The sequence below is a fragment of the Kogia breviceps genome, chromosome 1 (genome assembly GCF_026419965.1).
Source record: "Kogia breviceps isolate mKogBre1 chromosome 1, mKogBre1 haplotype 1, whole genome shotgun sequence".
Taxonomy (NCBI): Eukaryota; Metazoa; Chordata; class Mammalia; order Artiodactyla; family Physeteridae; genus Kogia; species Kogia breviceps.
The window spans coordinates 5,395,979-5,418,328 of record NC_081310.1 but is presented as its reverse complement, the minus strand read 5'-3'; the positions used below and the strand labels follow the sequence as shown (position 1 = coordinate 5,418,328).

At 38.0% G+C, this 22,350-nt stretch overlaps 2 protein-coding genes across 4 annotated transcripts in view; one reads left to right on the top strand and one right to left on the bottom strand.

The window, feature by feature from the left end:
- Window positions 1-15,738, bottom strand: part of KCNT2 (potassium sodium-activated channel subfamily T member 2) — a 377,107-nt gene extending 361,369 nt beyond the window's left edge. For all 3 annotated transcript variants that reach the window (XM_059048725.2, XM_059048889.2, XM_067027514.1), the window contains exon 1: window positions 15,111-15,738. In XM_059048725.2, coding sequence (XP_058904708.1) covers window positions 15,111-15,205 — 95 coding nt within the window. In that variant the 5' untranslated portion in view covers window positions 15,206-15,738. The remainder of the gene's footprint in view (window positions 1-15,110) is intronic.
- Window positions 15,739-15,871: 133 nt separating this feature from the next.
- Window positions 15,872-22,350, top strand: part of CFH (complement factor H) — a 127,970-nt gene continuing 121,491 nt past the window's right edge. Inside the window, exons 1-2 of the mRNA XM_067027499.1 lie at window positions 15,872-15,978; window positions 20,744-20,828. The gene's annotated coding sequence lies outside the window, so the exon portion shown is untranslated. The remainder of the gene's footprint in view (window positions 15,979-20,743; window positions 20,829-22,350) is intronic.

Here is a 22,350-nt window from a genome sequence, read left to right as displayed (position 1 = left end):
TCATGGTCAGGCCTTAACTATTGCTTGTTGAACTGAATTCAATTTTATCAATAATGCAAATGAGTATATTTAAGAGCACCTTCCTTGGATGTTTTGCAAAAGGCATAATTAGATACTAGAGATTTTGCGCCCTAGAATTTATAACCCCAGTGAATAATAACAAGTTGCATTGCACAAACATGACAAACACTAACCCAAATTGATCCTCTTTTCATATTTCCTCTCATTTCACAACATTGATATTCTTCACCCCAATCCATTTTCACATTTGTTAATGACACTTCCAAGGTATTTTATTGAATTTTTTTTTTTTTGGCCATGTTCACTATCACTGCTCTACCTTTTTTATCCCATTAAAGTAGCTTAATGAATTTCCTACTCTTCCAATAGTTTCTAAAGCTACAATTTTAACCACACCACTTCCTTATTCAAAACCGTTCAACAATTCCCCACAGTCTACAGAAAAAAAAAAAAAAAAAAAAAATCACACTCTTCAACTTGGCAATATAAGTTCTCCTACAGCCTTCCCCCAAACTACTGATATCCATGATTGATCCACAAGTATCCTATACTATGTCCAATCTAGTCTACTTACTGCATCTTTTCCTAGAACATGCCCCATGGAAGACCCACCATACCTTTGGGCTAGCCATTACTACTTTACGTCTAATACGTGAATCCTAATATATAAAGTTTACTTTCTAAAACTCTCCAAGAAGCTCTTTCTAATACTCCCATAATACTGTCCCTTGTACCATGTTCTACTTTATGGGAGTTATTTTGCATGTCTTATGTCTCCCACACAATATAAGCTCAAGGATGGTATGAGCGCAGGATTGTATCATTCAAGTACCTCGCATACATCATCTTAACTCATATGGTAGCAGGCATAAGTTCAATGTGAACACAATTTGAGATGCACAGAGGAACTTCCCCTCACTTTATTATACAGGTTTACTAAAAGGAGACATTACTTGGAATATTTAGTAGGAGGAACAGAATCAGCAAGTCAGAGCAACTTTATAATGAACATTTTAATTAGTCTTTTTTAAAAAAAACATTTAATTATATGTTTCTGTAAGTGACTAGAGTTTGTTTCTCTCCTACCTGCCATGTGGTAAAGAGATGTATTATAAGCTTATTTCTGATACTGAAGAGGAGAATGAAGTGAAATCAAAAGTGTTCATTCCATTGCACAAAAACAGCAGGTAAAGATCTGACTCGGTAAATAGAATAATAATTGGAATATACATGCTTTGGAAGAATGTGCCTCCTTCTATTCAAAGACTTGGAACATGTTTAGATAACTGTCACTGATATATTTCCCATATTTTTTATTCCTCTAGAAAATCATTCTATTCACACTAACACTGCAAAATTAAACATACTCAACTATTATAAGCACCGTTCCTCAATTTTTTAAAAAAAAACTTTTTTTTTACAGTATTTAAGACCAAGAGAATTCCTTCTGTTCATCCCAATTATATAAGTATTACTACCACTACCTATCTGATCCTTTCAACACCTCCACAAGTCTCTTGGACAATGGCACTGCTGGCTGTCAAGCAGACTGATGGCTTTCACTGAGCAGCCCTCTATGTAAAATTCAGAATTCACTTTAACAGTCATTTGAACTGTCACTGTATGAATTATGGACTGAAGCACATTCTGCTTTGCCATTTCAAAAGGAAAGGTTCTTGTGAATATTAAACTAGAAGTGGGAATGGCATTTTCAAGTCAAATGATTTAAACTACATACCTGGGTTTAGAAGGAGCTTTAAAAAACTATTTTGTTTCCATGGAGAAAAACATCTCAAATTCAAATGATCTTGTACTTTTATTATAATAATGTATATATGTATGTATGTGGTGCACATATATATTCATAGCTGTGACTTTTTTTTCTTTTAAAAATATCTTCCTTATATTACAGAATTAAAATTCTTGGAGCCTCCTTTGTGTAAACCACATGTGTTAAATAATATAGGAAGATCCAAAATGAATTGAAGACATGACTTTTCCCCTAAAAAGTTATATGTTTTACCTGAAATAACATGTGAGTAATTATAAAACAACATCATGATATGTAAAATATATTGAATAGCCTGAGTGATTTCAAAGATTTTATTAGTAACTCTGGCTCTGTGTTTGGTTTCCAATCATGAAGCAGGGGGATGACGTGAACAGGAAGAGATGCCAGGAAGCCTCAGAACGTGGTGTGATACCAGCAAAGGCAATGAAGTGGATATCAGCATGGGAGGTGGGGAGTGATTTCTGTGAGTAACTACAATGACTAAATTTCAAAAAGCTGTTTAGGAAAAATTAATGAAGATATTATGTGCTCATAGACTGGTAGAATTAATATTGTTAAAATGTCCATACTACCCAAGGTAATCTAGAGATTCAATACAATCCCTATCAAGATTCCAATGGTGTTTTTTCACAGAAATAGAACAAACAACCCTAAAATTTATATGGAATCATAAAAGACCCCAAATAGCCAAAGCAATCTTGAGAAATAAGAACAAAGCTGGAGGCAACATGCTCTCTGATGCCAAACTATATTACAAAGCTATAGTAATCAAAACAGTAAGGTATTAGTATAAAAACAGACACTAGATAGATGGAACAGAATAGGGAACCCAAAAATAAACCCATGCATATATGTTCAATTAGTTTACAACAAAGGAGGCAAGAATATACAATCAGGGCAAGGACAGTCTCTTCAATAAATGGTGTTGGGAAAATTAGGCAGCCACGTTGAAAAGAATGAAACTGGACAACGATGTTACACCATGCAAAAAATTAACTCAAAGTGGATTAAAGACTTAAACATAAGACCTGAAACTATGAAACTCCTAGAAGAAAACATAGGTGGTAAGGTCTTGACATAGGCCTTGGTGATCATTTTGAATCTGACACCAAAAGCAAAAGCAACAAAAGCAAAACTAAACAAGTGGGACTACTTCAAACTAAAAAGCTTCTACACAGGAAAGGAAACCATCAACAAACTGAAAAGGCTGCCTACCAAATAGGAGAAAATATTTGCAACTGATAAATCTGATAAGGGGCTGATATCCAAAATATATAAAGAATTCATACAACTCAATAGCAAAAAAGCAAGCAATCTGATTTTTAAAGTGGGCAGAAAATCTGAATAGACATTTTTTCAAAAAGACATACAGACGGCCAAAAGGCCAATGAAAGATGCTCAGCACCATTAATCATCAGGAAAAAGTTAACCAAATCCACAGTGAGTGGGGCGGTGGTGGTGGTGGTGGGATGAATTGGGAGATGGGATTGATATGTAGACACTAATATGTATAAAATAGATAACTAATAAGGGCCTGCTGTATATAAAATAAAATTTTTAAAAAATCAAACCACAGTGAGATATCACTTCACACGTGTCAGAATGGCTATTATCAAAATAACAAATAACAACTGTTGGAGAGGTTTTGAAGAAAAGGGAACCCTCGTGCACTGCTGATGGGAATGTAAATTGGTGCAGTCCTACGGAAAACACTATAAAGTTCCTCAAAAAATTAAAAGTAGAACTATGATATGATCCAGCAATTCCACTTGTGGGTATTTATCTGAAAAAAAGAAAACACTAACTCAAAAGGATATATACAACCCTATGTTCATAGCAATATTATTTATAATAGCCAAGATATAGAAACAACCTAGGCGTCCCCTGATGGATGAATGAATAAAGAAAGTGTATCAAATATATGTGTGTGTGTGTGTGCGTGTGTGTGTGTGTATATATATATATATATATATATATATATATATTTCAGCTAAAAAAAAAAGAAATCTTGCCATTTGTTACAAATGGCGTTGGGAAAATTGGGGAGCCATATTGAAGAGAATGAAAATGGACAACGATATTACACCATGCAAAAAGTTAACTCAAAGTGGATTAAAGACTTAAACATAAGACCTAAAACTATAAAACTCCTAGAAGAAAACATAGGCGGTAAGGTCCTTGACATAGGTATTGGTGATCATTTTGAATCTGACACCAAAATGGTGTCAGATGGACCTCGAGGGCATTCTGCTAAGTGAAATAAGTCAGACAGAGAAAGACAAATAAAGTATGATCTCTCTTTAATGTGGAATCTAAAAAAATAATAAGTTTTTTAAAAAAGAAAAAGCTCATAGATACAAAGAATAGATTGGTGGTTGCAGAGGCTGGGAGAGGGAGTAGGAGAAATGGGTGAATTGTTTGTTTTAGTTTAAATAAATTGATTTATTTAAAAGAAAAAACTGAGCCTGCAGTTTGAAGACATTAAAAATGTGTTTTCAGGAAAAAAAAAATTGATGGAGGAGTCAGTTAATGAAGAACATTGAATACTGGGCTGAGCATTTTAAATTTTACATAAAAAGCATCAGTGACATGAATTATGTTAAATTATGTTAAGAAGATTCTGATGAAAATGCTTAAGTTGAATGAGACTTGAGCTGGCCATGGAAATTATTGGAGGTGGGATGCAAAGAACCGGTTTGGATCAATGAAGCATGCTAGCAAGAGCTATATTAATTTAAATAAGAAGGAATGAAATCCTAAAAAAAGAATAGATGGAGATCAAGAACTAACTAAAAAAGCAAGCTGAAAAAATAATACAAAACTACTGTGAGTTTTGAAATGCCGAATTCTGGAGGATTATAATGATATTGGTGATGGTGGATAAACTGAAAAAATATTCTACTTTGAGGTTATTTGTATCAATTAATTAGCAACCAGAAGTCTGCTATAAAAACTATGTGCTTAATACATATCTCTATGTATATGAAGATATATAGGGCTATATAAATAACTAAATTCAGGATATTTACAAAGTCTTTATGTAATGTTAAATTGTATAATATTTACTTTAGGTATTTGTGGGAAAATAAATGAATTAATCGAACCTTCGTGAGGAGGTGAGAATAACTACAACCCCGCCTTGTGTTTCGGTTAGAATCTTGGTAGATTCTCCAAGAAGTGAGTCATCCTACCCACTACTGAGTACATTTATACTTCAAGTTCACAACGAAAAATATAACCCTAAACCCTTTGCATTCTTAATTATTAATCAAATCCATCTATATAAAAAAAGTTTTTAAGGAAGATTACATGAAAGACTCAGTAACCTCAGGAGGTTTTTTTGTCCTAAAGTATGTATCTGAAATACATGTATGTGTGTCCTTGTAGATCTACTTTAAGTGAATAATTCTTCCTAGTTGTATCAGCACCTGAAAGTGAGATGTCATAAAAGTCTTATGAAATTTGCTCTTCTTTTATGACAGGTAAGTGGGTGAGGATATTGTACACTAACCAGGATCCATGGGACCAATGTCCTTTCAATTTGAACACCAAGGAAAGCTGTATTTCTCCTGAACTGCTGGTTTAATTTCTCATCTTATGTGACCGATCCTGTCTTTGCCCTAACTCTGTGGTCCCTCTCTGGTAACTACATAGGGACTCATGGAATTCCTATTGTATACCAACTCTACCCCTGATTATTTTTACCCCCTGATTATATTTTTCTTCAGGTGTTTTTATCTATTTAGGCTATTGCACATATTTATGTGAACCATTGCAAATCTTTTTTGGAACAGGTGAAACATAGTAATAGGTACACCTAAATATTAAGGCCTGCACCAAGCAATTTGACATTACCACATTTAGATGTCATAACATCTCTGCAAGAGGATTTTCATGATCACCGGCACAATTCTTGAGGAAAATGAATTTCAGGTGGGTACAAATATCTTAGGGAGTAGAAGTATAAGTAGAAAACCCCAAAGTTCTACTGAGAAACATTAAAAGAAACCTAGCCATATCAAAAGAAAGGTAATTGCTGTGAATTGTTGTGACTCCTGGGATATCAATTACCTTTAGCCTGTTTCTACTATAAATAAATAAATATATATATATATATATATATTTAAATAAACAAAATCTCTGCTTTGTTTGTTTCACTAATTTCCTATTTCAATCCACTTTCTTCAGACTGTCAAAAGCCAAGTGCTCTATACGGAGAGGGGAAAAATTATTTTCTCCCAGAAAATATTACGAACTTCGAAAATTCCGTAACTTTCCTGGAGTTACTCATTGTGACGCTAACCTAATGGGATGCAGATGCTATGTGATTCTTCTACCTTGCAAAGCATTCACATTTGCTTGCGTTTTGTTCTTTCTGTTATTTCACAGCATTAAATCTCATCTGTTTAGTGGTAAACACAGGGGGGTAGGCACAATAATTAGATTCTGGTTCTAGCTCTTGGGATTACGTAACTTGGAACAAGTCACGAATTTCTGTACCTCAGGACATTCATCTGTAGGAAGGGGGGGATAGCAGAGATTCCTGAGGATCCCTCAGAGCTGGTGTGAAGACTGAAGGAAATGATACACGGGACATGCTTAGAACAATGTGTGGCGTTCTATACCTTCTTCAATATCGTCACCTATTTGCACTTCGTCTTCTGTATTTTCAGTAAAGAGGTGGAGCAGCACGGGAAGTCTTGTGGAGAGACAGGCAAGAAATAGAAACATCGTGCAAAAGCTTCCATCGACAACGTGCCAGTGTCACCATCCCATGGTGGGGTTGGGACTGAAGTCATTGCCACCACTTCTGACTGGAACTTGTGCAGCTTACTAACAGCCAGACCCGATTCCTAGGGGATGGAGTGGTATTTCCATTTTTGACAGACCTGCCACAGCAGGCTGTCCGTTATTAAACCCCACATCCGGCCCCTCTTGTTAACAACTGGTTGTTTGCAAAATGTGGACAATCTGCAATGCTTCCCACAGGGAGTTAAACGAGGTTGAAATGTGTTCATCCACTTTTATCCCTATTCACACAGTGATTTACAAGATGGGTTAGGTGTGCCCCCGTAAGAATCCATCGTTCCGTTTCTGTGCAAGGTCCACCGCAAGACAGCCAAGAACAAGCTCTCCTTTAGTCCTTAGATTCCCTGGTTTTCGGCTTTGTGCGCAAAGTCCATTTCTTGCACATACGTAGCGTGGAAAGCAGAAATAATACAACCCTGAGTTTAAGAAGTGCACGCACAGAGGGAAATGATTCTCACACTTTCAAGCCATGGCATAATTGCAGTAGTGCTCAGAGGTTCTAAAGCACAGTCCAAAGAGAGGCCCAGTTAAGAGTCTGAACGGGAAAGGGGTCCAAGAGTTGAGACTTGCTGCCAGGCAACAGCGCCCTACAGACCAGCCAAGCTCGGCAGCCTGGGTTTCTGTTTCTACTTCCCTCCACTGCTTCTATTTGTCAAAAAAAGACAAAGATAAATATGATCAATCCAAGACAAAACCGGGGAGAGAGACCTCACTGTCCCTGGTCTCCCTTTTCCGCGGATCCTCTTCTCAGAATCCGCAGGAGTATTTCCCCCCTACTCCTTTCAGGTGACTAGGACTTCCCAGCCTCTACCGAATCCCTTTCCCAACTCCAAACCCATCCCCACTTCCCAGCCAAAGAGGACAGGTACATCTAATACCACTGGAGCACTCAATTAGTTTACACAAATGATTTACTTTTCCGAGTATGTGCAATGGTTCTTCCTTCCCTTGAAATTATACTACACCTCAGCTGCTCCTTAAGAGAATCTAGTTCTGGTTATTGAGGAATCAAGGTCAGCTATTTTGAATTCACTCTTCTGCTGCCAGATGATCAGAACTGAAGGACCCAATGCCATTCCTGCAGCGCGCTTTCTTGCCTTCACAATGCCTGGGTGTTTATTTATCTTCTGCCAGCACGTATATGGTCACTCTTGCACATGAGAGATATGCAATCAAATATCACAGTGGCTCAGCGTCATGCAATACCCAGACACTGTGACAAATTATGAGGCCAAACATACACGAACAAAGATTTGGGTTGGAGCCATGGTTGGGCATACAAGGTAACCTCAGCTCCTAAGGAACCATAGCCTACGCTCTGTAATACATGAGTGTATAACAAAACAACAGTGACATAATACAGAATATTAGAAAAGTTATCAATATCAATGATTGTTTTAGGCGAAAGAAAACTAATAATGTGATTTGGCTGGCAAAGTAAAGCTCATGATTGCAAAATGTGGCAAATTTAGTGCTCGCTTCGGCAGCACATATACTAAAATGTGGCAAATTTCTTTGCTTCTACGTTAATTAGAATCGAAGTACAATAATCATTATAAATGTGTATTAGGTATAAATATTTAATATGGATTATATTAAATGTTTGACAGAGTAACAATGTTCTATATTTTATTGAATTGCAAGGGTAAAATATCTATGCTCAGTCTTTATAATTTGTTCACAAAGTTTGGTCATTTGCTTACAACTTTAAAAACCTTACATACCACCACCATGACTACCAGAAAGAAGTTTCTGGCTCAGCTTATCTTTATCCACTCTACTTGGGCAGTGCACTCAGGGTGAAAGGGGACTCCAAGCCCCCTCCCACCACCCGCTTCACTAACATCCTAGTTTTTACAACTCCACACAGCCAGTTTGAATTTGTACTGAGGTTGAGATTTTCTCAGGGCTACAGATGCACCTTTTTCTTTTTACTCTGTTCTCCAAGTAGTTTTCTCTTAAAGTGCAACTTGATTGCTGTCTAATGATTAAGATACTTGCGAAAAAAGAAAAATCATGACCTATTAAAAAGAAATCCCATATCCAGTCAAAAATTGTCAAAGAGTAAAAGTAATTGTCCTTCTGGATGATTACTTATTACTTTTACAGAGAAATTTTAAATTAGCAACTTAAGACTCAGGAAAAGCATTAGTTTAAAGACATCTTGATTGAAGGTATTAAATACAGCTCAGAAAAGGCCACCCTTATTAAATTTCAAACTATATACAAAGCTACTGGTTAAATTTCACTGTAAAAAGTATTTCTTTTTGTTTCATTTTCTAAAGGCAACTTAGGCAAGCATGGCACATAAGTAAGACAACGTTGGCAATACATAAATACACTAATAAAAACAGATAAACCATCAATGACAAAATGATATATAAACATATAAACGATAAACAAGAGCATGATTTTTCTTGCTTTTTTTGGTGGGGGGAGATGGGGGGAGTTTAGTTGTTTTACAATGTTGTGTTAATTTCTACTGTCCAGCAAAGTGAAGTAGAGTTCCCTGTGTTATACAGCAGGTTCTCATTACTCATCTATTTTATACATATTAGTGCATGTATGTATAATCTCCCAATTCATCCCCCCCCTTTTCCCCCTTGGTGCCCATACGTTTGTTCTCTACATCTGTGTCTCTATTTCTGCCTTGCAAACCAGTTCATCTGTACCATTTTTCTAGATTCCACATATATGGGTTAATATACGATATTTGTTTTTCTCTTTCTGACTTACTTCACTTTGTATGACAGCCTCCAGGTCCACCCACACCTCTACAAGAGCATGATTGGAAAAAGCCAATAAAAGTATCGCATTCACTATTAACCTAGCTACAGGTCACGTGATGACTAAAGATATTGTTAATTTTTATTTTGTACCAATAATGAAGACCAAAATAAGCTTTCATTTGTATTACTTCTCTTACCACCTTTCAAATCTATTTTTGCAGAAGTTGAGTTACATTACTAACAGAGAAGGAAAAAAGTATGTTAATTCTGATAAAACAATAAGTTAGCAGAAATCATTCTCTTGGTCATGCATCTGGATTTATGTCTTTCTACCCATCCTCAAGACTAACTTGAAGCTGCAGTGGAGAAGCTGTTTAGTAGAAAGTTCAATCTCCTTAAAACGTCACATACCTTATGGGGAAAATGAAATTGCTACATTCCAACTTCCTTCACCCAAGATTTATTATACATAGAGGTATCTTGAGAAAAGTGTAATACTCACAGAAGAGGTATTACAAATAAGTAACCATATACAAAAAGTGGACATATAAGACTGGTTAAATGGAATCAAATTAAATTCCAATAAATTTGAAAAGCCATATTTCAATTTTATTAATAAGAGTAGGTAAAAAGAAAAAATCATATGTTTTTATATAAAATATGAATGTGAATTATTGGTAACTATTGAAAAATGAAAATTATTACACTACATTTCTCTCTGCATTTTATATATTTTATATATATATATGTAAAGTCAATTTATGCAACATTACCTACTTCAGCAGTAGGTAATTTTTTATTGCCTATTCAAGGAGATTTCTCTTAATATAATCATGCTAAAAGACACCAAATAGTCTGCGTTTTCTGATAATAAATGCTTAAATCATTTTTATAGATATTGCATATGCATGGTTGGTTCCACTATAATAATTAAACAGTAAAAATAACATTTCATTCTTTTTAATAACACTTAAAATATTTTAAAAGTATATTTACTGACCTGAACATAAAAACTTAGAATAAGTTTTCCATTTTCCCAATTCAATTTGATTATATAAAGTCATATTGCATATTTTCATTGTATGATATCTAAACTTACACATACTCCAAAAGCTATCCAACATTCTCCCCATTTTATAAATACTTCTTAAACTATTAATCGATTGAACTGCAACCTTTGTTCAATTTCTTTTATGTTTTCAATTACTACAATGCATTAGGTGACTTGCTTGCATTACTTTTAAATTCCACCTACAAAATATGAAAGATATACTTAAAATTAGTGGAGTTGCAACACTTGACCAAATATCTGAAAACTAGAATAATGTTAATTAAATAAATGGTCTGCTCCCATGGGACTGCAACTGCGAAGTGTCCATTAACAGTAATTTATCCACAGCTGTGATAATTTATCCACATCAAGTGCACTGTGTTCCAAACTTTAAAATTACTGAGTCATGATGAAGGATGAGAAGGGCTTGTCCTAACTGCCTAAAGGCATTTAAAACCTAAAATTTACCAATCTTTAACTGTAAGAGAATATTCTAGATTTTTATTGCTTTATGAATCTTAGAAACATTAAAATAGAAAAAAATAGTATTTTAACACTACAACAATTTTACATATTACAGAATGGCTCCCATATAAGATCAGTTAAATTCTGTCTCTACTCATATTGGTTTAAATCATAGAGTAACTTTGATGATATTAAGTATTCTAAATATTAAATTCAAATATATTAAGATTTTGAGCCATCTCTAATACAGTGATTTTAGCTCCTGTATTTTCAAGCCAACACTGAAAGGATTATCCTATCCACAAATGCTGGATGGTCCTCTTGACAGTCTTAAAACAGAAATTCTGCAAGGATATCATCATAACATAAGCAATACTTTCAACATTCTGGGGGAAAATTCACCTCGAATTATATCTGTGAACACCTCCTGATCAAGCCCCGTTTCATATTCTTTCTTATATTCTTCCCAAAGCCTAATTTAATGAGGCCCTCAGATGTAGCATGTATTCAAACATTAGCTGATTGGATAAATGACCATTAAAGAAATATTATACAAACCATTTAAATTAGATTTTTGTGTTCTATTCAGGATGCCAAAAAAGTAAACACGCATTATATATACACCAGACATCCCTAAGGCATAAGCAGTGTTGTCATCTAGCAGCTCTCAAACTTATTCATGGCCTCCCAGAACTAATGTTATTCGTGGGCTAGATTATCTTCACTGCTCTAACTCTTTTCCCTTCCGTGTGACTTAGAACAGGATACCAGAATGCAAATAAGGGAGAGGTAATTACGTAAGGATGCACTGACCTATACGTTACATAGTCATTCCATATATTTCACATAGAATACAGACCTATCACATATACATTACACATATACATACATATTGCATGTATTTTAAGTGTGTGTCTGTTTCCCTACCAAAAGGTGGTACAACATAAACGTAAGTGAACTATCCAAGGCTAGTTCACAGACAATCTACGGTGTGGAGTACACACTTCCTGTATCCTCACAGACCCACCAATACTCCCTCTGTAACAATACCCCTTCACACATCAGTGATATGCCTCACTCATTTTCACATGCCAGAACACCATAGCCTACTAAGATTGAATTTAAAATTCTTAAAATGAAGGGCAGGGTAGAAAGTGTCTACTTTCCTATCATCTAATTCCCCCGTCATTTCTAGGATGTGACTCTAGATGGGGAAGGTATCCAGCCTGATCCAGGTTTCCCCCAGAAGAAGACCTTGAGTTAAGGATCGAAGCCTAAAGAGCGTATTTGGGAAATGATACAGAAACTACCAGTTAGGGAGAGGGGGAAGGAAGCCAATAAACTCGCACTACCAAGCCAGTTACCACCGTGAGCCAACTAGAGCTGAGTCCCATTGGACACAGTGTAGAGGACATGCTCCAGAATGGTCCCAACCAAGGAACTCGGAGGCTAAGGTATGTGTCTAACAAATCCGTATTTACTCAGTGGCACTTCTGCCTTGCTCTCCAAGAGGCCCCGGTGTGCACCTGAGGCCAGGAGAAAACAAACAAAAAAACCTCAGACAGGCAGAGGGCGTTCATATAAAATATCCAGAGAACATGGGCAGAGCACTAAATGCATCTGTTGTTAGAAACTGTCCACTTAATCCTGTGTGAAAGACTGCTTCCTCCTCGACTCTGCAGGAATTGAGTCCCCAAGATAACTGAGTAGAAGAAGATTCCTATTCGGACTTAATCACAAAGAGGAATTTGTGACAATACTAAAGGCAAAAGAGATGACTTCACTTACTGCATATTAGTTTAAGATTCTGAAGAAAATTTTAAAAGTTGCAAACTTCGAGTCGTAGGTGAAAAAGGGAACTAACATGAAGAGCACCCCACCTGTGTTAGATGCTGTAAAATTATTCTTCTAAATTCAAATGTAATTAAGTGGAGGGAACTTCGGAGCTTCTTGAGTAATTTCAGTCACAAAGTCATCTTTACCCTTGTAAGATATGTCACCACCACAAGTATTTAATTGCCCAGAAACTGAGTTTCCTAGTCCTTAAAATAATTACCTACAATTCAGGGACTATGTGAGGATCGACTGAGATAACACATATCATAAGTTAACATACACATGTGTTTACATACATGTATAAATATATGTTACCCACACACATACATATAAGCATATAACATATAGCATAGTTAACATATGGCACTAGCCAAGTACTCAGTACCAACTGTTAGTTTTACAGAAATATCTTACAGAAATAAGATCACTGAATTTCATAATGGCTGAATGACTTGCCCAAGGCCACTCAGGTAGTGAAGAAATAAGCACAGGATTGAAACCTGGGTCCCTATTAATCAAAGGCTCTTGTCTTCGAAGACGGACAACTAATAGAACCAAAGCTAAGTTTTCCCGGAGCCACAAAATTACCTTTAAAGTGGACCCACGTTTGGTTCAGTAACAATACCTCATTTTCACAGTACATATGGCCTAATTTTAAAGTTAAAGTTGGTCTAGCATAAACTTTCATTACAATACGTATTTTAAATAAACGTGCAAAACTTTGTTTAACATAGCAACGACTCATTTAGGAAGCAGTCAACTAACCAAAATTCTTAATTCCTGAAATATAACTGCAGCACCCCTAGGAAAGGGAAAGCAACCACATGAACAATTAGTATCTTGGATACGATACTAAAGAAACAAACAGCGCTACCACCACCAGGTCCAAAATATGTACTCTATGTGCTCAGCCCAACTCACACTTTTACTATGAGGATTTCTATTCTACATGATGATCCTGAAATAACAAATACAGATCCAATCACTATGAACACCTCGCTGTACTTGATGAGCCATTGAGCTCAGTTAATATCGTTTATCCAAATGTCAGTTAGCATTGAAATCTGTTTAAACATTCTTTTCTTCATCTTCAGTCAACCAGAACACCTTACATTCCAAGCATACTCGTAAATTGGCATTTGTTCTTTCAGTTTTTACCAATATATATGTTTTTGCCTAAAAAGAAGAGATTGAACTGAAATATTATCCTCTACAAAACATCCATACCCCTTTAAATTACTAACATGAGACCAAAGAAGAAGTCCACAATTGATGCTCAAGATAAAATCCCCTGTGTGTAGGGTAGGGGTTGGTGTTGAGAGCTGAGATGGGAAGGAAAAGAAGGAAGGTACTTCCCAGTGTTTGAACAAGGAGATTCTGACTGGGACCAATAATGGATCTTTTATGCAATTAAAATTGAACATCAATACCAAACTGAACTTTTAGGAAACATTTCAATTGAGTTGAAAGACTACTTAGTGTACACATATTATTTTAAAACAAGGAAATGTGGCATGTGATACCTAAATGACTATTCTGGAAAATACTAAATTCAATGAAACATAAAATGTGCTTTTTAAATAAGAAGAAGACATAGCAAGAGGAATTCCAGAAGTTTAACGAGGCAAAACAGTGATGCTATAGATAAAACACGAGCAATATTTTGCTAATAATAAATATTTTAGTTTTGAGACTTAGTTTTAATTTTGTGACATATACACTATTTAGGTTAAGTAATTATTTATGAAAACGTTGGATCATACTATACAAACACCATTATTAATAATAGTCATAGTTACCCGTTCAAAGTGAGTATTTTCCGTTGCCAACGCTGTCATTTTCACTAACTACCTGTTACATATTTAAACCAATTGTCTACCTGCGTCTTCAAATGTTTAAAAAGCATAAAATTCCCAATGGCAGGTGTCTTGACACCTAATCAAGACAAGACTAGCACGGAGTAAGTAAACAGGTGGGTGCAGGTGATTTTAAGTTTTCTAATGTGCTTTTTCAATCAACTTGGATGCATTTTCGAATTTGGTTAACAACACCTAAGGAAAAAAAAATGAAAATTGACTGGCACTGATAATTGCGTGCCATTTGGATGTAATTGTACCTCTCACGCCAGCCTGATACACACCCTAAGAAAGCACAGATAGACAAAAGAATAAGCACAAATAAATGCAACAAATACATTGCAGGGATCAGAAAGTGAAAAGGCAAAGAGTTCCTTGCCTACAGCAATTGCTCTAGAGTCAAAATGGAGAGACACGTCAAAGAGTCCCTTTTCCTCCCTCCCCCAGCCTCTGGCTCCTTTCCCTCCTCTCCCTCCTTTTCCCCTTCCAGCCTCCCCATCCCTCCCTGTTCCAGCTGTATCTACGGAACCACACTGCAGCACACCACTCACCTGTCGTCGTTCTGCCATCCTTGGTCCCCTAGCAGCAAATCCCGAAACCTGTACCTGGGAGGCAGAGGTGGCACTTCGCTCTCCAAATCAACCATCCTTCCTCAAAGAGTGGGAAACGTAAAACAACGAATGGAGGCGAGGAGGACGAGAGAAAGAAAATATTGCGGAGTAGAGGGCGAGGACTAATGAAATGCGGGAGATGGGCCGGAGCAGGGGAAGGGGCCTGGGATGGGGGAGGGGAGGGGTCTGCTCCCAGCCGGAAGCTGAGGCTGAAAGGGGCCGGCTCCTCTCTCCTGAGGGTGTGATGGGGATGATGCAAACCCAGCCCAAGAGCAAAAGTCTGGCTCTGACAAGAACCAACGCTGCCAAGGAACCGCCCCCAGGATCGGCGCCGCCTCTGGTCCTCAGGACTCGGGGGAGGCGGGAATGCAAAAGTTACTTCGCCCGAAAGAAAAGAGAAAAAACGCGCGGTGCCTAGAAAGAGGGGAGAGGGGTGGGCGTGCGCTCAGCGTTAGGGTGAAGCACTGTCCCGCACGGCGGGCGGCGAGAGCCTCCTCCGAGGACAGCTCCGGGCAGCAGGTCCCCTCGGGCGGACGCCCCGCACGGCCGCGCAGGCGCCGGGGGTCCCAGGGTTGGAGTCCCCGCGCGGCGGACGGGCTCCCCCTGTGGGCGGGGCCGCCGCGGAGGCCCCGCCAATGAGACGCCCTTCATTAGCATAACGGTGACGGCGGTGCCTGGGGAAGACCAATGGGGGCGAGCCTAATTAGCGGGTTCCGGAGCTCCAGCCCCCTCTCTGGAGGAGGGGGACGCGCGCGCGTGGAGTATCCCCAGCTCCCCCAGCTCCTTCTCCTTGACGGTCTCCAGCCAGGTAGGCGGTGTAGAAATGGCATGTTCCGGGAGAGGGAATCCCCGCTCCCAGCCCCAGGAAAGTCTTAGTCTTTTTTCTCGCTGGCTGAAAGCAAGGGAGGTGTTTCCCTGATCCTGGAAAAGAATAAAGGGCCACTTTAGGCCTCTGCAGAGAAACGATTAATGCGTGGAGGATGACATACTAGGAAATGAGGGCTGCTGCTACGCGTGGTGCTGTGGGCTTCCAAGTGGCCTTCACCCTGCTAGGTGTGCTCCTGTTAGTGGCCCACGCGGTCAGAGGAAGGGTGAACCCGAGGGTGCACAGCCTGTTTTTCAGAATGGACCGCAGCTTATGGGAACCTGCTGTGTATACAAGCTCTAGTCCTATTTGACTATACTGTTTTTCCACCAAGAACCGATTCCATCAGGGTGCGTACAGACACCAAATATTTCTCCTCTGAGCGACTCGGGCCTGAGGATACACGACTGTATCACGGCCCGTGCCCTCAGGAATCTCATCGTTTGCTTGCAGGAACAAGCTTATAAATGAAGTGATACAATATGAGACACAGTAATCAAGCAACATATAAAGGGTTTTGGAAATACCTGTGAGATAACACACTTCTTCATGTATGGAAGGGTCAAGACATAGAAAGTGAACTAAGTCTTCTACGCTAGTTTGCAACTTACTCAAGGGAAGGGAAGAAAGCAATGGAGTGAGGAAAGAGAAGTCTATGAGTAGAGGCAAAGGGATATTTTTAAATGTTTGGTTTATTCAGGAGACAGTGATTAACCTGGTATGATTAAATTCTCAGTGAGGTCATGTAGTGGAGGGTTTAATACAGAACGTTAGAAATTCAAGAAGAAATCAGCAAAAAGGTAATAGCAGATAAAATAGAATGAGTACCTGCCTAGATCTGAAGAATCAGTGGAAATAGATGTCTCTGTCGTCCAGATCCAACCCATTCTTCCAGACCCATCTCAAATGACATCTCCTCTATTAAATTTCCTGATGTGTCCAGCTGGTTAAAATGCCTTCTTCCTTTGAACCCTTCATACCCTCTGAGTATTTTGCTTGTAGTGCTTATTATATTATGGCCTGCTGTGCATTTTTCTACATCTTATCCCCCTTCCTGTGGCTTATCTCTCTAGCACAGTGCATTCAAAATGAGTAAAATCTTAACAATGTTGAGATGCATTAAAAGCTTTTGAAGATAGTAAATTAATCTCTTTTCACATTTGCTTTAGCTCCGAAGTTGTGTTATTTATTTATTTATTTTTGCATGAACTTCTGTCATCCCTTTGCCAAATGAGAAAGTTATATCACTACATTGTTAGTTGGGGGGAGATGGAGCAGGAAGAGAGAGAGAAAATATCTGTTTTATATTTTGGACCTTATCATCTGCTACTAAGATAGCTCTGGGAAGTTTACTTTTTTTTAACGTTCCAGGCTAATATTTATATTTTTATTTATATTATTATAGTCTGCCTTTATATATTTGGCAGAAATCTGAAATATTTATGTATCAGTAACAGACTCAGAAGCAAGGCACTAAAAACAGGAAAAAAATAGCTGTTGAGTGTTAGACTCCTGCAATGCTAAAGATTAGAGAGTAAAGCAACAGCATTTGACTTAAAAGAAAGCTGTGCTATGCAGCAGCTTCCCACTAGCTATTTTACATTCGGTAGTGTATATATGTCGATGCTACTCACACTTTGCCCCAGCTGCCCCCTCCCCCTATGTTCTCAAGTCCATTCTCTATGTCTACCTCTTTATTCCTGTCCTGCCCTTAGGTTCATCAGTACCATTTTTTTTAAGATTCCATATATATGTGTTAGCATACGGTATTTGTTTTTCTCCTTCTGACTTACTTCACTCTGTATGACAGACTCCAGGTCCATCCACCTCACTACAAATAACTCAATTTCATTTCTTTTTATGACTGAGTAATATTCCATTGTATGTATGTGCCACATCTTTATCCATTCATCTGTCGATGGACACTTAGGTTGCTTCCATGTCCTGGCTATTGTACATAGTGCTGCAATGAACATTGGGGTACATGACTCTTTTTGAATTAGGGTTTTCTCGGGCTACATGCCGCTAGTGTAGTACTGTGAAGCAGTTATACTGCAATAAAGATATTTTTTTTTTTAAAAAAAGGAAAGAAAGCTGTGCACCTTATTTTGGTGTCACCTTTATGGCTGTCTTAATTATTTGGCTTCCAAGTGCCCAGAAAACATTTTAAGAGGGAGCAAGTACCTCAGAAAGAAAGAAAAAAAAATAGAATAAGAAAAACTTGTTCAGCTAGTAGTGTCATAGCCCAGCTGTTAAGGATACAAAGGACCCTACTGTGTCAAGCAGGTGGGGACCACTATGTGCCTTAAAATTGTCACCGCGAAGAATCTTATCTTTCTAAGTTTAAGAAAATTAAAAGAATAATGCTATCCTGACATTCTTAAAATAGAGCAATATTTGGACATTGAAACTTAAATTTATAATTGGAAGATCCTTTGCTCTCCATTCTATTTTTTGGTCAGTTTTCTGAAGACAGACTTTTCATTTTTTGTCATTAATTTTGACTTTTAGCTCTCCCACCTGTCTTTCTATACTTTTTTCTCTTTTTTGTCATGTCATTTCCTGCTGTTAAAATATATTTTCCTCTTTCACTCTTTTTATCTTGGTTTCCTTTTTTCATTGTGCTCTTTTAATGTCCTATTTCATAGACTCTTTTCCTGTGTGAGTGTGTGTGTGTGAAAGCTTTCATCCTACTATAACATGAAATTCGATTTTTAGAAACATTTTTCAACTTGGTTCTGTACACTACAGTTTTGCACCTTACCCACTGGTGTTCTTAAGCACCGTAATCAACATCTACTGTAGATTAGAGCAATAGACTAAGTTGGTCCCCTACTACTAAGAGTCTGCTCACCAAAAATCTTCTGAATTACAATGCTGATGGAGTAGAGCATGTTAAGGATGAGAATTAGGGAGAAGATTCATTCCGTAGTTTAAGAATTTTTCTTTCCAGAAAACACATTTGAGAATATCTTCTAATTTCCTCCTTTTCTTTAAAAGAAAGAAAATTGTTTTTTTTAAAAATCCTTGATTTCCAGTACACTGATTGATTATATTAATATTTAAATATAAAAAGAAATGAGAGTCATTCCCTTGAGTGAAGAATGATTTTACTTACAAAAAAAACAATTTCTTGATAATTATCTTGTGAATAATGAACATAGTTGCAAGCATAGAATATGAGGGGTGTTTTTACCCCCAAAGTATGTGCATACTACATGTTATTTTTATGACAACATTTTCAAAACTGTCAATGATTATGTCTACCTAGACCTGTAAAAGCTATTTGAAAATAAATTTTAAATAGAAAAGAATAACTTTCTATGTGTTAGACTACCTACTTCATAGATGCTTCATCTGTGGAGGCAGAAAAAGACAGGATAATCCACATCTACTCAGCATCATTAAGATACATAGCAACATCTCAGTGTAACGGAGAGAGATGTGTTCCATTAATCTTTTTAAACAAAGATTCATGGAGTAGTTACTATGAATTGAACCTCTCAGAGTCTTAACAAGAGGGAGGAAGGCCATCCAATAGTTACACTAGAATGTGGCAGGTCACACTAATTAGCACTGGCAGCCCTGTTGCTGAGGAGCTCAGAGAGACATAGTCTGGCTTTGGGAAATCAGGGAAGGCTTTGTGGAGGAGCTCCCATCTATACTGAAGGATGAAAAAAGTGAGGGAGTAAGAGAAGCATCAGCAAGTATACAGGTACAGATAATGGATATAAGAAAGCCATGGTCATTTGAGCTCAGGGTGTGTATTTCGATGGGGAGGGGGCAGAGAGGAGGGAGAAAAATTGGCAGGCAGATTAGCAGCCAGGAGCTGCCTTCATTTATCATCTGGAGAGGCCAGGCAGGTCAAGCCAAGAAGTTTGGGTTTCAACTTGTAGACAGTGATGAATCTCTTGAGGATTTTGAAGTAAGTAAGTGACAAAGCCCAGTTTGTGTTTGGAAAGACCACCGCGGTTAGCAGTGCAGATGATTGATCGGTGGGGAGCACGGGAAGGGAAGAAAGGGGGCCATTTATGAGCCCTACAGTATGTCAGGAGAGATATGCCAGTTGTCTGAAATGAGGCAGTGGTTACAATGCAGATGTAAAGGAGAGGACAGATTTGTAGGAAATTAGGAAGATGGTATTGGCAGGACTGGATGAGTGAGAGAGAGAGAGTATGAAATTTAATGGAGAGTGAAGAATCGATGATACTCTCTAGGCTTCTGGGACGAGTAAGCAAGTGAAGAGTTTACTGTTGGGTGAGATAGGAATATAGAAATAGGTTTGAGTGAGAAAATGAGTTCACTCTGAGCCATCTGCAAAAGGGAGAAGTCAAGAAGGTTTGAAGCTGTGGGTCTGAATATAAGGAACAAATTCTTACCCAGACAGAAAAAATCAGGAAGCATCCTATCGAGGGATAAATGCACCTGACTCGAGGCACTGGGAGAGAAGAGCAGGGCAGACACTGAGCCTGTGAAGGTTCTCCGGAGAGGAGGGGATGGGCTGGAGAGGTGGGAGGGATGACAGAGGGAAATTCAGCTTCTACCCCCAGCGTGGACACGGGTATTTCTCTATTTTCTTAATTAGTTTTATTCTGTGACCCTTGATTCAAGCTCAAATAGATTCTATCTGCAGGAAGAAAAATGTAACAAACCCTGCCCTATATTCTAAGCATGTCCAGCCACATGAGCAGAATAATTTTTATTTCAGCAACACTGAAAAGAGGAAGCAGCAGAGAGAAAACGAAAAGGCAGGCTATCACAACTGATTCACCAATTCCACCTGAAAAGCACAGGTAAGTAGTTTAGAGGAAAGCCATCTGGAGATTTATGAAGATATGGTGGTAATTAACATGATTTACCCAACACTTCTCGTGGTTTTTGTCATTCTATAGTTAAAACTCATCTGAGAGGCAAAATCTGTGTGTGTGCTTTACGGTGGAAGCTTGTCAGGAGTTATATTAATTTAATATATTAATATAATATTTTATTATGAATATATTAAGAGCAATGTCCTCCGTGAGTTTCCTCCTTGCTTCTTTCCCTCTTCTCAAAGCTCTCCCTCAACACACATCTTATTCAGCATCACTCTTAATGATAACACACATCATCTCCCTTTACCTGCTTCTAAACTCTCTTCCTTTGACTGGATTTTTGGAGGGAGAACACAGAGCCAAAGGGGGAATTATTTAACATCAAATGTGATTCAATACCTTGGAAGCATGTTATCCGACAATAATCCAGGAATCACACCCACGTGAGTCTTCTACCTACAAAACAAGTATATTTTCTGCAGGGGAAAAAAGTCTCCAGCAGGTTTGGAAAACTCCAGTTCTCGTCTTCGATCTACCCATCCTTATGTTGCTGGGGTCCCAGATCCAGCTCACGGGTAAATCAGAAGCACCCTGTTCATGTTCCTTCCTCCACCTTCACCCTTGTCATCTCCAAACCTTCTAAAGCAAGTCACGGCAGCTACGACTTGGCCTTTTTCACAAGGGTTGTCAGTTAGTGCGTGATCAACAACCATCTGGTGAGTGAGTGAGAAGCTACATATGCGAATGGATTAGGTTATATCTTTGTCATTCTTCAAGCATAAAAACGCACAAATGCTAAAAAATTAGTAGCTGCAGTGTAACTGTTATGTGCCAGATATTATGCAGGAGATTCACAACAATTATGAAAACCAAATAATTTTGTCCAGTTTTGAAAGATAGGAAAACTTAGATTTTAGAAATCTTAGAAATATATCGAAAATCTAAGAAATCTATCTTAGATTTTAGATAGAAAACCTTGATTTTCTGACTCCAAAGTGCATGTTCTTCCCAGTAGAGCTGAGAAAGGTTTATGGTCAATAACTAGTAGATATCTGTGTTTCCCGATTGGTCATCTAAATTAAAATAAACTTATAAAATTGCCCAGTCAAAGTCCTACTGATCCACCATCATGTACCGCCTTTTCCACCTGAGGGACTTCCCATCACTTACTTGTTTGTTTTCCGTGAACTGTATTCCCCTTTCTTGGCACGGCTGCCTCATAACTTCCTCGTCACGTCATCAGAGAAGACTCTTCTTATCATCCGACACAGAGATGCTCTTTGTGTTTGTGTTTCCCTAGTCCTCCGATCCCACTGTGATCAATATAAGCTCTATGAGGGCAGGGGCCTTGCTGATATTGTCAGCATGCAGAACAGTGCCTGGTACATAGTATGGACCCCAAAACAGAGTTTGCTCAATGATAGAAAGGAGAGTAAGGCGGAGTAAAGGAAGAGAAAATGATTCAATCATCTTGTTGAATAATTGCCTAGATGTTTCAATTCCA